The sequence below is a fragment of the Enoplosus armatus genome, chromosome 8 (assembly GCF_043641665.1).
Source record: "Enoplosus armatus isolate fEnoArm2 chromosome 8, fEnoArm2.hap1, whole genome shotgun sequence".
NCBI classification, from domain to species: domain Eukaryota; kingdom Metazoa; phylum Chordata; class Actinopteri; order Centrarchiformes; family Enoplosidae; genus Enoplosus; species Enoplosus armatus.
In genome coordinates this window covers 25,864,493-25,878,509 of record NC_092187.1, presented here as the reverse complement: position 1 = coordinate 25,878,509, position 14,017 = coordinate 25,864,493, and the positions used below count along the sequence as shown (strand labels likewise).

At 45.9% G+C, this 14,017-nt stretch overlaps 1 protein-coding gene across 3 annotated transcripts in view; it reads left to right on the top strand.

The window, feature by feature from the left end:
* The window catches only part of otud5a (OTU deubiquitinase 5a), a 19,112-nt gene extending 5,233 nt beyond the window's left edge, over positions 1 to 13,879 (top strand). For 2 of the 3 annotated variants that reach the window (XM_070910282.1, XM_070910284.1), the window contains 7 exons: positions 8,734 to 8,798; positions 8,879 to 9,035; positions 9,123 to 9,271; positions 9,672 to 9,857; positions 10,018 to 10,222; positions 10,646 to 10,717; positions 12,398 to 13,879. In XM_070910282.1, coding sequence (XP_070766383.1) covers positions 8,734 to 8,798; positions 8,879 to 9,035; positions 9,123 to 9,271; positions 9,672 to 9,857; positions 10,018 to 10,222; positions 10,646 to 10,717; positions 12,398 to 12,531 — 968 coding nt within the window. In that variant the 3' untranslated portion in view covers positions 12,532 to 13,879. Of the gene's footprint in view, positions 1 to 8,733; positions 8,799 to 8,878; positions 9,036 to 9,122; positions 9,272 to 9,671; positions 9,872 to 10,013; positions 10,254 to 10,645; positions 10,718 to 12,397 lie in introns of all 3 variants that reach the window. The other variant, XM_070910283.1, reaches the window with a different exon arrangement.
* Positions 13,880 to 14,017: the final 138 nt, after the last annotated feature.

Sequence of the window (14,017 nt, the reverse complement as noted above, 5' to 3'; positions counted from 1 at the left end):
TCGTGTCCGTCTGGGTCGGCTTCGGAGGTTGTTGAGGCATCTGTCTATCGATCAGCGTGTTGGACAGACAGGTGGACAGACAGACGTGTCTTTATGTTACAGCGAAGACAAAATGGTCATTTTCTCTCAGTCGACTTCTGATTCTTCTCACTTCTGTTTTCAGAGGCTCGTTTCTTCACTGCATGTTGCATTTCACAGAAATCATCTGTCTGCTTGAACACACACAGACACACACACACACACACACACACACACACACACACAGTCACAGAGCTGGTCTTTGTTTAGGGTTTGATGTCTCAAAACTGTTTTCACACGTAGCTGTCCACTTTCTGTTTCAGGTAGGCAGGTGTGTGTGTGTGATATAATTTTATGTCAGTGATATAATGATAATATAACAGCATAATAATTCAAAGAGCCTGTTCTGATGTTGCTTCAATGTCGCCTAAACGTTCCCACACCGGAGCTGCAAACCCTCTGGCTGGAATTATGCAGTCGTCAGGAACAACACCAATTAGACTTCACTGTGTGTGTGTGTGTGTGTGTGTGTGTGTGTGTGTGCGCGCGTGTGCGTGTGCGCATGTGTGTGTGCTTTAGGCGCTCAGTCTCATAATAGAAGTGAAACCCTGCTGTGTATTCTGGCATCATGTTGGTGACATGTAAACACAGGGTCGTGTATATCGAGGTCGTGTCCACGTATTGTACGATAAGTCGAGGAGCTAATCATTAATATTATTAATTAGTTCACACCTGTCCCAGCTGTTGCTCACGAGTCCATGTCGAGCTTCCTGTTGATGTCGTCTCAGTTTATAAATTAAGTGTATGATGTTCAGGGTGTGGTGCTGCTGTAGACCTGGTCCTGTAAGAGATAACACACACACACACACGCACACACGACTGCATACCAACACACAGCCAATCACAAACCACTGAAGACTGAAAGTGGAGAGACGAGTCTGAAGTCTTCACATTTAGTCGTTCTCACAAAGATGTTTCTGACATTGGCGACTGATGACATCACCTGTGTGTCATCACAAGGAGACGTACCTGTAAACAAACAGCTTTACCTGAGGTCGGGCTCCAGGTGACTGTCAGAGACTAAAAAGTCTTTATGTTGCTTGTGTTTGTGTTCAGCGCTGAAAGTATCAGTCAGCTGCAGGTAACCGACCTCGTCTCACAGCGAAGGTTTGCTTTCAAGTTCAGTTCATTAATCAACCGATTCTCTGGTTTCAGGGTCTCAGATTTTCTGTTTCATATCTGTTCGCCGGACAAATGAAGATGTCACCTCAAATGATTTTCTGACTGTTAGTAGACCAAGCAATTAATTAGTTAATTGAAAACTGAGAAAAGAATCAGCAGACTAATCGATAATGAAAATGACGGTTAGTTGTGGCTCTAAAAGGTCACTATATGAACGTTGTCTGACACATGTTGAAATGATCATGCTTTCTAACATAATGCGAGTCTAAAAAAATCGTAATGCACAATAGAAATAACAACTCTGAAATCAACATATCTGTAAATATGAACGCAGAGTCGGACTGAACGAGGCGACTCCATGAGACGCTGCTGGATCTGATCCATGCAGAGCAGAGTTCAGACAGCACAGACAGCAAGTCAGCAACATGTGTTTGTTGAGCAACGTCTGATTGGTCACAGACACATGTTCCCGGCGTACTGATAACTCCCAGCATGCATTGCTGTTGGTTTTATCAGTGTGTCACTGCACGCCGCACTGAGGAGATCCATCAGTGCTTCATTAGTTTAAACTGCGAGTGCTTTTAAAGGAGGTTGAAGTGTTTTTTTTTTTCAAATTCAAACTCTATTTCTATGAAACCAACCTGCAGCAGCTGACAGTTAAATCTCTGATGTCTGAGCGTCCTTGAACGCAGCACATGACGATGACATCCCTTCAACAGTAAATAAAGTTGAGTACATGTTGATGTGATGGATCATCTGTCTGCAGCCAGTTCAACTGGTTTTACTGACATGACTTCAAGTACACTCAGCTGACCGACCTGTCGGATCTGCCTCCTCAGTGTTATGGACTGCGTTGTCACGGTAACCCTGTCAGTCATCCCTGAAGGCTTTTTGCCCTGAGTCCAAACATCCTGTCAGGCCTGATGTGTTTGATGCTGTCTGTCAGCAGCATCACATGCTTCATCTGTTTCTGTTTTTATCCACTAACCCACAGGGAACTCTTTACACACATTTAGAGTTTTTCTTAAATGTCCGGCATTGATATTAGTATGATGTTAATGTAAAATGTTTAATTACCTTACAAATAATGAAGGGGTGGGTGTCTTTTTTAATTGAGCTTTTAACTGATGGTATGTAGTGTGAAGAGATCTATCTGTTTATTCAATGCTGGATTACCAACCACACAAATAGGCAGTCATGATGACACACGCACACACGCACACACACACACACACACACACACACACACACACACACACACATCCATACACTCTGAATAACAATAATCTGCCACCAGAAACACCTGCACACTTCAGTTCTCAGTAATTTTCTTTATTCTACGTGTTTTGATCACAAATGGTCCACTCCTGTTTTCATTACACATCATATATTATACAACAACATGTGTAGATTGTCAACTGTATACACACACACACACACACACACACACACACACACACACACACACACACACACACACACACACACACACACACTCAGAGATGCCTTAGAGGTATTACAGACTGGATGTGTAACAACTGAGGACAAAATAATTAAAGTTATTACTGCTGATTCTGAAAGAGTCAATATTCTAAATGCGGTCTGGCACAGCAGACTCAGCCTGGGTGTCATCATAGGCTCTGATTTAAACCTCAGACATGCAGCAAAGGGCTGGAGTTGAACCTGGACCGCTGCTGGAAGGACTCAGCCTTGGAGGGTCAATAGAGGCCCCCAGCAGGTTAATCCAACCCTACTTGACTGACTGACCGACCAATCAGGAGGCAAACCTGTCACTTTATATGTGGTTTACAGTTGTGAATTCCTCTGGTCCTCAGCTCTGTGACTCAGCAGTCACTCAGCTGTTTTGTCATGTGATCGATGATCAGTCACATGACCCCGCTGACCGGGCCAACTGAAGAGTGCAGCTGCTTCCTCTTTGTTTTAATGGAACAGTTGAGCAGAGCAGAGGTCCCTGACCTTTCAACTGTCATAGTTTCACATGTTTTCACTCGTCACCGCAGAGCTCATCAGCCAATCAGGTGACGCAGTCTGCTTGACCTTTAGGACTGCTCACTAAACAGTCAACAATCATCATCTGCGGAGTCAAACCTCGTTTTGACAGTTTAATCGTTTAATCGCTGCACCTTTTAGTCGAGCAGAGGGGTCCAGACTGAAACGTCTCAACAGCTGTGATGAGATGTGGTTCAGACCTTCATGGTCCCCTCAGGATGAACTGTCATAACTCTGGTGATCCTCTGACTCTTCATCTAGCGCCACCATCAGGTCAACATGTTCATGTGTCCAACACTTTCGTTGTATTGATGACATTCATCAGCCTCAGCTGGACTCGTGTTTACTGCTAACTAGCTAATGTTAGCATGCTAACACGCTAAAGTAAGCAGATGAACATGGTAAACATTATACCTGCTGAACATGTTAGTGTGCAGATGTTAGCATTTAGCTCAAAGCCGTATCAAAATTCAGGAGTTGGGTATTTACTGATGTATTTTATGTTATAGAACAAAAAGTGAAAATGTGTTCTGTGTTGCCACGGATCTCATTTCAGGCAGAAAACACACTGACTACGAGACGAGGGAGCAGGAAGTGTAAGAGTGCTAACTCATGTCCGGGTTTTAGGACTCGTTCCTGCAGCTTTAGACTGCTGGTTCGTGTTAATTGCCCCAAACAGCCAACATGACGACTGCACAGATGTTAGCTGTGAGCTCCAGGATATACACACATTTTTAAAACACATTTTCTCCGTCTTCACCTTAATTCAAGCTGCACGTTTGTGTCTTCCCGTTGACGTTGAATGCCGTCACGCTTCCTGTAAAAGACTGTAGCTGGGTGCACTTAATGAATAATATAATGTTTCTCTTTCTTTTAGGTCGCATGTTGATGAAAACGTTTCAGTAATAATGTTGTGACAGAGAGTCGACTTGGAAAATCCCGATTTGGGTACTAGTGCACGTTAAGACCAGACGTGTGTGTGTGTGTGAGAGACCCCTGTCAAAGTGCCCTCTGACCTGGTTTACAGTAACTCGTCTGAGTGTTTGTGTCCAGACAGTTTGTGTAAACAGTACAGTGTGTGTAAAGAGGAAACCCCACTGTTTCTCCACCAGCTGATTTCACCAGCGCGCGCACACACGCACACACACACACACACACACACACACACACTCTGCAGCTGTGGTTTGATTGTTGGACAGTTTTGTTCTCAGTTTTTATCTGAAGGGACACAAACCGTGAACGTGGACAAACACTGAAAAGTGTCATGCAGCAGCAATAACTCTGATAAAACCAGGACTCAGAGTCCATCTGGAGAAAGAGACCCTACGTCCAGGATGTTAGAAGAACGTTGCCTGACGTGGGCGCCGTAATCAGGTCAATACTACTGTCGGAGGTTGTAGCGAGCGATGTCCTGATTTTCTGGCCTCGATCTCGATTCAAGTCATTTAATCTGCTGATTCTGAGTCCAAACTGATACTTATTTTATTTATTAAACATCAGAGTTGAGCTTCTTCCCTCACAGAAGATCTTTGGTCGATTTCAGACACAAAATCCGACAACAGACGAGTTTTATTTTGTTCTGAATGAACATGAATCAGTGGCAGCTGATCTGAGCTGCAGTTTGTCGTGTTACCAGAGGAGCTGCTTCTGAATGTACTCATCGTACTGGACTCTCACATTTAATAACACCAGCCAGGTAAACATCCAGCCGGTCGCTCACGTCCACAATGAACATGAAAGTGTTTCCTGCAGCGTGATGAAGGAAACAAATCAGAAATCAGAAATACTTTATTGATCCCCAGGGCGAAATTATACATAGACAAGACAATATCTCCCATCAGTGGTGAACACTGTCTGTTTGTGAACAGCTGCTCCAGTAAATGTCTCAACGTCAACAGGAAAAGTTGATGTGAACTGGAAAAACTCCCTCCGTCATTGACTGACTGCAGGTGTTTGTCAGGTATCACTGCTGGAATGTGACAGGGATTATATAACTGTGTGTGTGTGTGTGTGTGTGTGTGTGTGTGTGTGTGTGTGTGTGTGTGTGTTCAGGTGCATGGTTCCATGGTATGAATGCAGAACCTCGTCTCTGGCTGATCGGAAAGTTGTCTGAGTGTAAATGCATGTAAGAGGTTTGAGCCAGATGTACCAGATGTTGAGAAGGTGTGAATGCATCAGTAGTCCTCCTCCTCTGACGGTGTGACTAATGTCTCCTCTGTCTGTCCTCGTGATGACAGCAGCTGAACTTTGTTCTCATTGAAGCAGCAACGAAAACATACTTTTACTGCACTGAGGGTTTGAATGCATACTTTTACTTGTAGTGGAGTATTAGTACTTAAGTAAAGGATCTCGGTACTACTTCTACTGCTGTCAGTTGGTGCGTTCAAAAACACTCCAACATCTGAGATTTGGGAGTCAGCTGCTCAACACAAACATGTCTTAAACAATGTTTGAGTGTATTTTGTAAGTACATGTTGGAGGGTGTGTGTGTTTGTGTGTGTTTGCTCTCTTCCACAGAAGTACACACTAACAAAGAAAGAGGCACAAAAATAACTTCACAGCTCAGATCACAAAACAAACTTTTTAATGTGCCAAAGGTCAAACTGTCGGGTCACTGAGAACTGACCCAGAGTCAGTGCACACACACACGCACACACACACACACACGCACACACACACACACACGCACGCACGCACTGAGCTGCATGCAGGTTGTGTGTTTGGGCGGTTCAGTACGGTGGCTGGGCGGGGCCATGTGGTGTCAAGAAGAAGATAAAGTTCTGCAGGAGGAGTAAGGATGTAAACTCACAACGTACACGTCATGTCAGACCTGATGTGCTCACCTGACGTCACTTCCCCGCTCTGATTGGTCAGTTTTATGGTTTAAACCCTCCTTCGTGCCTGGCTCAGCAGCACTGCAGCAGCGCCATTAACCCAGTCAGGGAGGGAGGGGCGTGTAAACCTAGTGCTCCTGAGCCGGTCCTGTCTGTCTTTACTGAACTCCTGTTATGAATACTGAGCAAAAGAAGCCAACTGACAAACGTCTTAATTCTCAGTGTTTTTGCTTCCAGCTGTCACTTTTGTGTGAACTGCAGTACCCATTATGCTTTGCAGTTTGCATGCTGGTGCTGGTGGTTAGGGTGGAGTCGGAGCCTGTGAGGTTCAGATAAAAACTGTATCAGCTTCAGTAATGAACAGGATGGACAGTTCTCTTCTCTCAGGCCCCGCCCCTTTCTTAGAATATTGTCCAGGCTGACCAATCAGAGTGCTCGTTGTGGTTTCCTGTGTGTGTGTGTGTGTGTGTGTGTGTGTGTGTGTGTGTGGTTTATTATTAATTCTGCAGAAGTCTATCTGTGTTGTTTCTCGGCTCCCCTGGTCTCCTCGTCTCTCCTCGTCTCCCCTGGTCTCCTTGTCTCTCCTCGCCTCCCCTGGTCTCTCCTTGTCTCCCTGTCTCCTCGTCTCTCCTTGTCTCTCCTTGTCTCCCCTGGTCTCCTCATCTCTCCTCGTCTCCTTGTCTCTCCTCGTCTCCCCTGGTCTCTCCTTGTCTCCCTGTCTCCTCGTCTCTCCTTGTCTCCCCTGGTCTCCTCCTCTCCCCTGGTCTCCTGGTCTCCCCTGGTCTCTCCTCGTCTCCTTGTCTCCTCGTCTCTCCTCGTCTCTCCTGGTCTCCCCTGGTCTCCTCCTCTCTCCTGTCCTTGTCTCCTCTCTCCTGTCCCTGTCTCCTCATCTCCCCTGGTCTCCTCGTCTCTCCTCGTCTCCCCTGGTCTCCTCGTCTCTCCTCGTCTCCTTGTCTCTCCTCGTCTCCCTGTCTCCTCGTCTCTCCTCGTCTCCTCGTCTCTCCTCGTCTCCCTGTCTCCTCGTCTCCCCTGGTCTCTCCTTGTCTCCCTGTCTCCTCGTCTCTCCTTGTCTCCCCTGGTCTCCTCGTCTCTCCTCGTCTCCCCTGGTCTCTCCTTGTCTCCCTGTCTCCTCTCTCTCTGTATCAGTGTGTGTGTGTGATGTCCTCGATGACGCTGATCAGCAGGTGTTTTCCCCCTGTGTGTTTCTGCTGAGACGTGTGTGTGTGTGTGTGTGTTTCTGCTGAGACATATATACAGTATTTATATACAGTATTTATATACAGTATTTATTTACAGTATTTATATACAGTGTACACTCACTAATGGCTGCATATGGAGGCAGACACTGACCTCGATCCTGTCCAGGTTTCAGAATCAGTATTTGGAGAGAAAGCAGCTTCAGTGACGACACGGTGAAACTCTGTCTGATCTGTTAGATGTTTGTTTATATTCATAATTTAATCTTTTTTTCAAGAAGCAGAAGCAGGATCAACACACACACGTCACACACCTGGAGGAGGGTGGGACACACACACACTGACAGGGTGATGTGTTGGGAGATTCCCTCAGTGTGTTTCTGATACACCTGCTGCTGCTCAACCATGTGTGTTTTGTTGTGTGGGTGTGTGGTTGTGTGTGTGGGTGTGTGTGGTTGTGTGAACCCCAGCACCCCAAGGGGGGGGGGGGTCATCACTAAGCAGCTTCACCTCCATCGACAACATCAACTAACTGACTTTACACTCACGTTGACACTCACTCACACACACGCCGCTGGTGAGAAGAAGGAAGTTGTCGGGGAGATTCTGAGAATCACCGTGGTGACGAACCATGTGACTTGCTGGAAATCAAACCAAAGTGATCCTCATTTGCAAACCGCTGCCTCCTATAGGGAGGAAGTGTGTGTGTGTGTGTGTGTGTGTGTGTGTGTGTGTGTGTGAGTGTGAGTGTGTGTGTGTGACATCTTGACGGAGTGTACGTGTGTGTTTAGGTAGAACAGCCGACCAATCAAAGGTGTGAATCTGATTCACCTGTTAATGTCAGGATTCTATTCAGAGTTGATTGATGAAGAAGAAGAAGAAGAAATGAGTCTCAGTGAGCAGTTATAGGAACAGTTCCAATCATCAAGGCTCCCTCTCTGTGAACCAAAGAGTACTAAACGTTCTTTATGAAGCACCTCTCGAGCAGAACGTCACAACCTGCTTCACAAAAGAAACAAGGAAACCAACGTCAGCGGGGAAATTTGCATACAATGTACAAGAATCCATTTTTTTAACTCTTCTGTGAAACTAAAGCTGCAGCTATTAGTCGATCAACAGGAAATTAATTGGCAACTGTCCTGATAATCGATGTATTGTTTTGAGACATTTTCTAAGAAACGATCCCAGAATCCTCTGCAGCCTCTCAGCTGGTTCCCTTTGACTCGGTAAAACAAATCTCTTTGGGTTCTAATGTTCGAACAAAATGAGAGAGACGTCGCCGTGGAAACTGATGGATTGTTTCCTGACACCTCTCGACCTCACTGATTAATCAGCAGTGAGATAACAGTTCGTAGCTTGTTGGAGCAGACGGCTGATTAAAGACGTGACTGCATCCATTTATGTCGTAATGGTGAAGTGAGATTTAAGTTATTAGACAAGCACAGCTTTATAATGTTCACATCTAACCCAAACTGTCTGTCTGTGTCTCTCAGCTGACCAGGTGTACGGAGATCAGGACATGCATGAAGTGGTCAGGAAACACTGTATGGACTACCTGGTGAGTCTCTCCCCTCGAGACCCAGAGGACTCTGTCAGTCGTGAGCTCACGTCTGTTAATAAAGTTGTTTTTCCTTCCAGATGAAGAACGCAGACTATTTCTCCAACTACGTGACAGAGGACTTCACCACATACATCAACAGGAAGAGGAAAAACAATTGCCACGGCAACCACATCGAGATGCAGGCCATGGCCGAGATGTACAACAGACCGGTGGAGGTGTACCAGTACAGCACAGGTGAGTCTGTCCATCCAGTAACAACCCACAGATCTGTCAACCAATCACATTCCACCAATCTGAACCCACTTCCTCCTCCTGCCACAGAGCCAATCAACACGTTCCACGGCATCCACCAGAACAACGACGAGCCGATCAGAGTGAGCTACCACCGCAACATCCACTACAACTCTGTGGTGAACCCCAACAAGGCCACGATCGGGGTCGGACTGGGACTGCCTGCCTTCAAACCCGGGGTACCAAAACCAGACACGTTTAAAACTATAAACCCGGGTTTTCAAACTGAGAGGGGAGAGACGTGAGGTAAAAGGACAGGTGCATGCAGGTGTCCTAACAACAGGAAGTGAGTCCTTGTAGTCTGGCTGCTGATTGGAGCAGCAGCAGTGACTCACAGCTCATCCACCAGCTCCATGGCAACATTATACCTCCTGTTTACATCCCAAAAGCATTATGGGAGCTGTAGTTCAAAACTTAGAGCAGTGCTGGGGGGTCCACAGTGTCCCTGCTCTAAACTGTTTATATTTATAACTTGGTAGCCAATAAAAGTGTGTGTGTGTGTGTGTGTGTGGTAAGGCAATACATTGTGGACTAGTACGTATGTTAACTGACGGTGGATTTCCTCCGCCCCCCCCTCAGTACGCGGAGCAGACCCTGATGAAGTCGGCGATCAAGACGTCGGAGGAGTCGTGGATCGAGCAGCAGATGCTGGAGGACAAGAAGAGAGCGACAGACTGGGAGGCCACCAACGAGGCCATCGAGGAGCAGGTGGCCCGAGAGTCCTACCTGCAGTGGCTGCAGGACCAGGAGAAACAGGCCCGGCAGGTACGGAGGGGAAGGGGGAGGGGGGCACGTCATTTTCAGAGCTGAGTACTGCCCCTTCTGGACCAGGAAACTGATGCAGAAAGAGAAAGTCTTAAATGAACGACGCTTTGAGCTGAGTAACATCTGAACAGGAAGTTTCAGCCTTGTTGTTATCTTCCAGCCCCGTAAGGCCAGCGCCACCTGCAGCTCGGCGACGGCGGCAGCTTCCAGTGGACTGGACGACTGGAGCGCCCGGTCGCCACGGCAACGCGACTCCGACCCCTCCCACTCCGACCTCACGACCGCCCCGTCGACCAACAACAAGCCCCCCTCCCCCGCCGGAGCCGCCCTCATTCTGAGCAAACCCCCCTCCCCCTGCGCACCAGGTAACACACACACGTTTTTACTTCTGTGCTTGTGAGGACCTTCATTGACATAATACACTCCCTAGACCCCTGACCCCGACCTGAATCAAAACCTGATTCTAACCTGAACCCTAAAACCAAGTCTGAACACGCAAAGTGTCTCGCTGTCGATGGATGTATAAGAGCACACACACGCACACATTCATCCCTCACTTAAAGCTATAAACAAAAAAGAAAAACCTCCGGACTGATCTGGATTCAGTCTTCCAGCAGGTTTATTTGTGCTCTAAGTGTTTTACAGAAGACAGAAGGAAAGACTCTAAAAGAGGAATAACTATGTTTAAAAAGAGTAAAATAAAATGGAAGACACACTCAGTGTCCATGTGGTGACTCAGGTGTGTATACTACTGACCTGTCTGATTGTGTGTGTGTGTGTGTGTGTAGGTCCCAGTAATCAGAGTCGTCATCATCTGGAGTACAGAGCCATCATGCAGGAGATGTCGCCGACAGCGTTTGGTGAGACTCGAGCTCCTCTGCAGTTACTGCATGTCACTGCTACTGCTGCTGTGGTGCTACTGCTAGTGTTGCTAACTACTACTAGCACTGCTGCTACTGCAGTTAGGGATACTGTTGCTCACAACTGTTGCTGCTGCTACTAGTGCTAGCACTACAACTACAACTGCTCTTACTGCCCCTAATACTACTACTGAGTCTACTACTATTACAGCTACTGCCACCACTGTACTGCCAGCCCCATGTGAGCATAAATCTCACCTTTGTGTTGCTCGCGCAGGTGCACCTGCAGTCGTAGTGAGTGTTGTTTACCTGGTCGGCCACAGGGGGCAGTAGTGAGCTGTTGAGAGTTCTGATTTACTGGAAGAGAAAAGACTTCAATGACTTCACTGCTAGCTAAAGTTTCTAATGCTGCTACTACTGTGACTGATAATCTTACTACAGCACCAGTACTGTTACTGTTACTGCTGCTGCTAATGCTACAATTAATGCTGATACTACTGCCATGTTTATTACTGCAGTACTGCTGGTACTTTCATCTTTCATCACTATCACTCCTGCAGTAGTCAGCTTCTGTTGTTTACTGTCGAACCTCAACAGGAAGCAGCCAAGCAGAGCAGGTTGTGTGTGTGTGTGTGTGTGTGTGTGTGTGTGTGTGTGTGTGTGTGTGTGTGTGTGTGTGTGTGTGTGTGTGTGTGGTTATCTGAGGTGAAGCGCAGGCCAGTGTAACTCTGAGAAAACACACACAGTCTCAGTTTATCAGATATTTACAGCACAGCTGTGTTTTTTTTTTTTATCAAAGTACAGACAGAAACATCTCTCACCAAGATGTTTCTGTCTGTATCATCACTTCACTGCTCATTAAATAGTATTTTCTTGAGATATAATCTTGACTTGTTATCCAGAGCTCCAGTATCACTGAACTCACCAGTTCATTTTAAAACAATAACTAATCCTACTTGAGATGATTTATTTGCTAACTAAACGTAGACACGAGGAGCTCTGAGAGGATGTAATGATCTTAGTCAAGAAATAAGGAAATAGTTTTTGATCTTTAGCAGTTGTGATGAAGTCAATGTGATGAGAGAATCATCATCAGTCAATTCATTGTTATTATTATAGTTAAGGTGACCAACAACTCATTAGCCTAATCTTTCAGCTCTATCGATGCATGTTAACATGCTAACAATAGCTAATTAGCAGTAAATTTAAGCTGAACACAGTATGGCCAAGTGCAACATCCAACAGCATCATAAAGGAACCATCATTTTTAGATTTCCTCCAGTGAAAATGAAATGCACAAATATATCAGAATATCTGTCCAATAATCATGCATATTGTTGTGTCATGTTTAAGTCCAGCTGAGGCTGATGAAGGTCATTAGTTCTGCAGGTGAACATGTTCACTCTGAACACAGACGTGAACCTCAGAGGACCAGAGGAGGATTCGTCTCAGTCTGTCTGTCCTCCTCTTTGGCTCTTAGGTCCAGACTGAAACATCTCATCATTGGACTGTGATGAGATGTGGTTCAGACCTTCATGGTCCCCTCAGGATGAACTGTAATAACTCTGGTGGTCCTCTGACTTCTCACCTACAGCAGTCCCTGCAGCCAAAGCCTTTCTAGAAGTTACATGTGGTCCGTGACCTGGTCCGTGACCTGGTCCGTGTCTCTGTGTGTTTCAGGTCTGACAGACTGGGAGGACGATGAGATTCTGGCGTCGGTGCTGGCCGTCTCGCAGCAGGAGTACATGGACAGCATGAAACACCAGAGCGCCGCCATGCATCGAGAGAGAGAGCCGTCACCTGACAGCAGCTGATAGCCGCCGACTCACACGCACACAACGATGACCTTTGACCTCCCCATGCCCCGCCCTCCACCATCCTGAACCCCCCCTCGCCTCTGACCCACAGAAGGAGATCGACCAGGGAAAAAATAAAACATCAGACAAAGAAATGCACACTTGTTTTTTTTCTCCAGACGTTTCAACTCATCCGCTCATCACTCTCTCCATGTTGTCGTCTCCTCTTCCTCCCTCCCTCCCTCCCTTCCTCACTCCCTTCCTTCCTGCCTTCCTTTCCTTTAACACCCTCCTTCCGCCAATAGTGATCCAGCATTATCAGCCTCCCCCCTTTTTATTTTCTGGTTACTGCTGAGACGGAGCTCGGTCTTAATGCGGATTTGGGATCAGTTGTGATTTAAATTTCCTGCATGTAAACATCATGTTTGGGCAGCTGTCAACAGGAAACACTGATGAAATTCATCGTCACGCTAAATTGTAATGTTTTTGTTTTTTAGCAGGCTGTTAGCTCTGCGGCTATCAGGGCCATTGGTTTCAATGAGGAATGCTAATCAGAATTGGAAAAGACTACCTGTCTGTATCAGTATCAGTGTCCTGCAGGCTATATTAGCACCCTCTTTAGCGAGCAAGCTATCACCGGAAGTCTTATGTTTTAAAGCTAGTTCCTTCTAACACTGCTAACAAACTGCATTACAGTTTAGCTGTCAATTGCAGAATCATTTCCACCTTATTGTTCATCCTCTTGTAACTCCCGCTGGCAGCCATTTGTGTGAGAAATGATAGTCCCATGCTAACCAGAGCTGAAAAAGACAACCAGGCTAAAGGTACTGTATATCAGTGTCCTGCAGGCTAAGTTAGTATGCTCTTTAGCAAACTGTCACCTGAAGCCTTATTATGTTTTAAGGCGAGCTCCTACGGTTTCCAGGTTCCTAACACCGCTAACAAGCTGCATTACGACTAGCTTAGCGGCCAATTGTGGAATCATGTCCTCATCGTTTTCACAGCTCCCACTGGCGGCCATTTTGTGTCGACCAACACACACTTACTTTCCGTCATCACCTGAGAAATAAAATGCCTCTTCTACAGCCAGCAAAGACTCCGTGGTCTGTAACTCCTCCTCTCTCTTTCTCCTTTTTGTCTTCATCATCATCCTCCTCCTCCTCTTCCTCACCACCATCATCATCATCATCATCATTGGACTTATTTAGCTGCATGTTTAATTGACCACGACCAATATCATCATAGAGAAAAAACGACAAATAAAAAAGGAGAGAAAAAAAATGAGAATTGTCATACTTATCCTCTTAATGATTGATTATTGTTGTTATTATTAATATTATACGTTTGTTTTATTTTATTTTCTTGTTTGGGATGAAAAGATCTTTTTTTTCTTGGAATAAAAAGAGGAAAATGTTTCTGAAAAAAATGTTTGTGAGATTTATTTCTTATCTGCACACTGAACATCTCTTCTGTCTAATTTCCTTCCATCTCATCTCACCCTCTT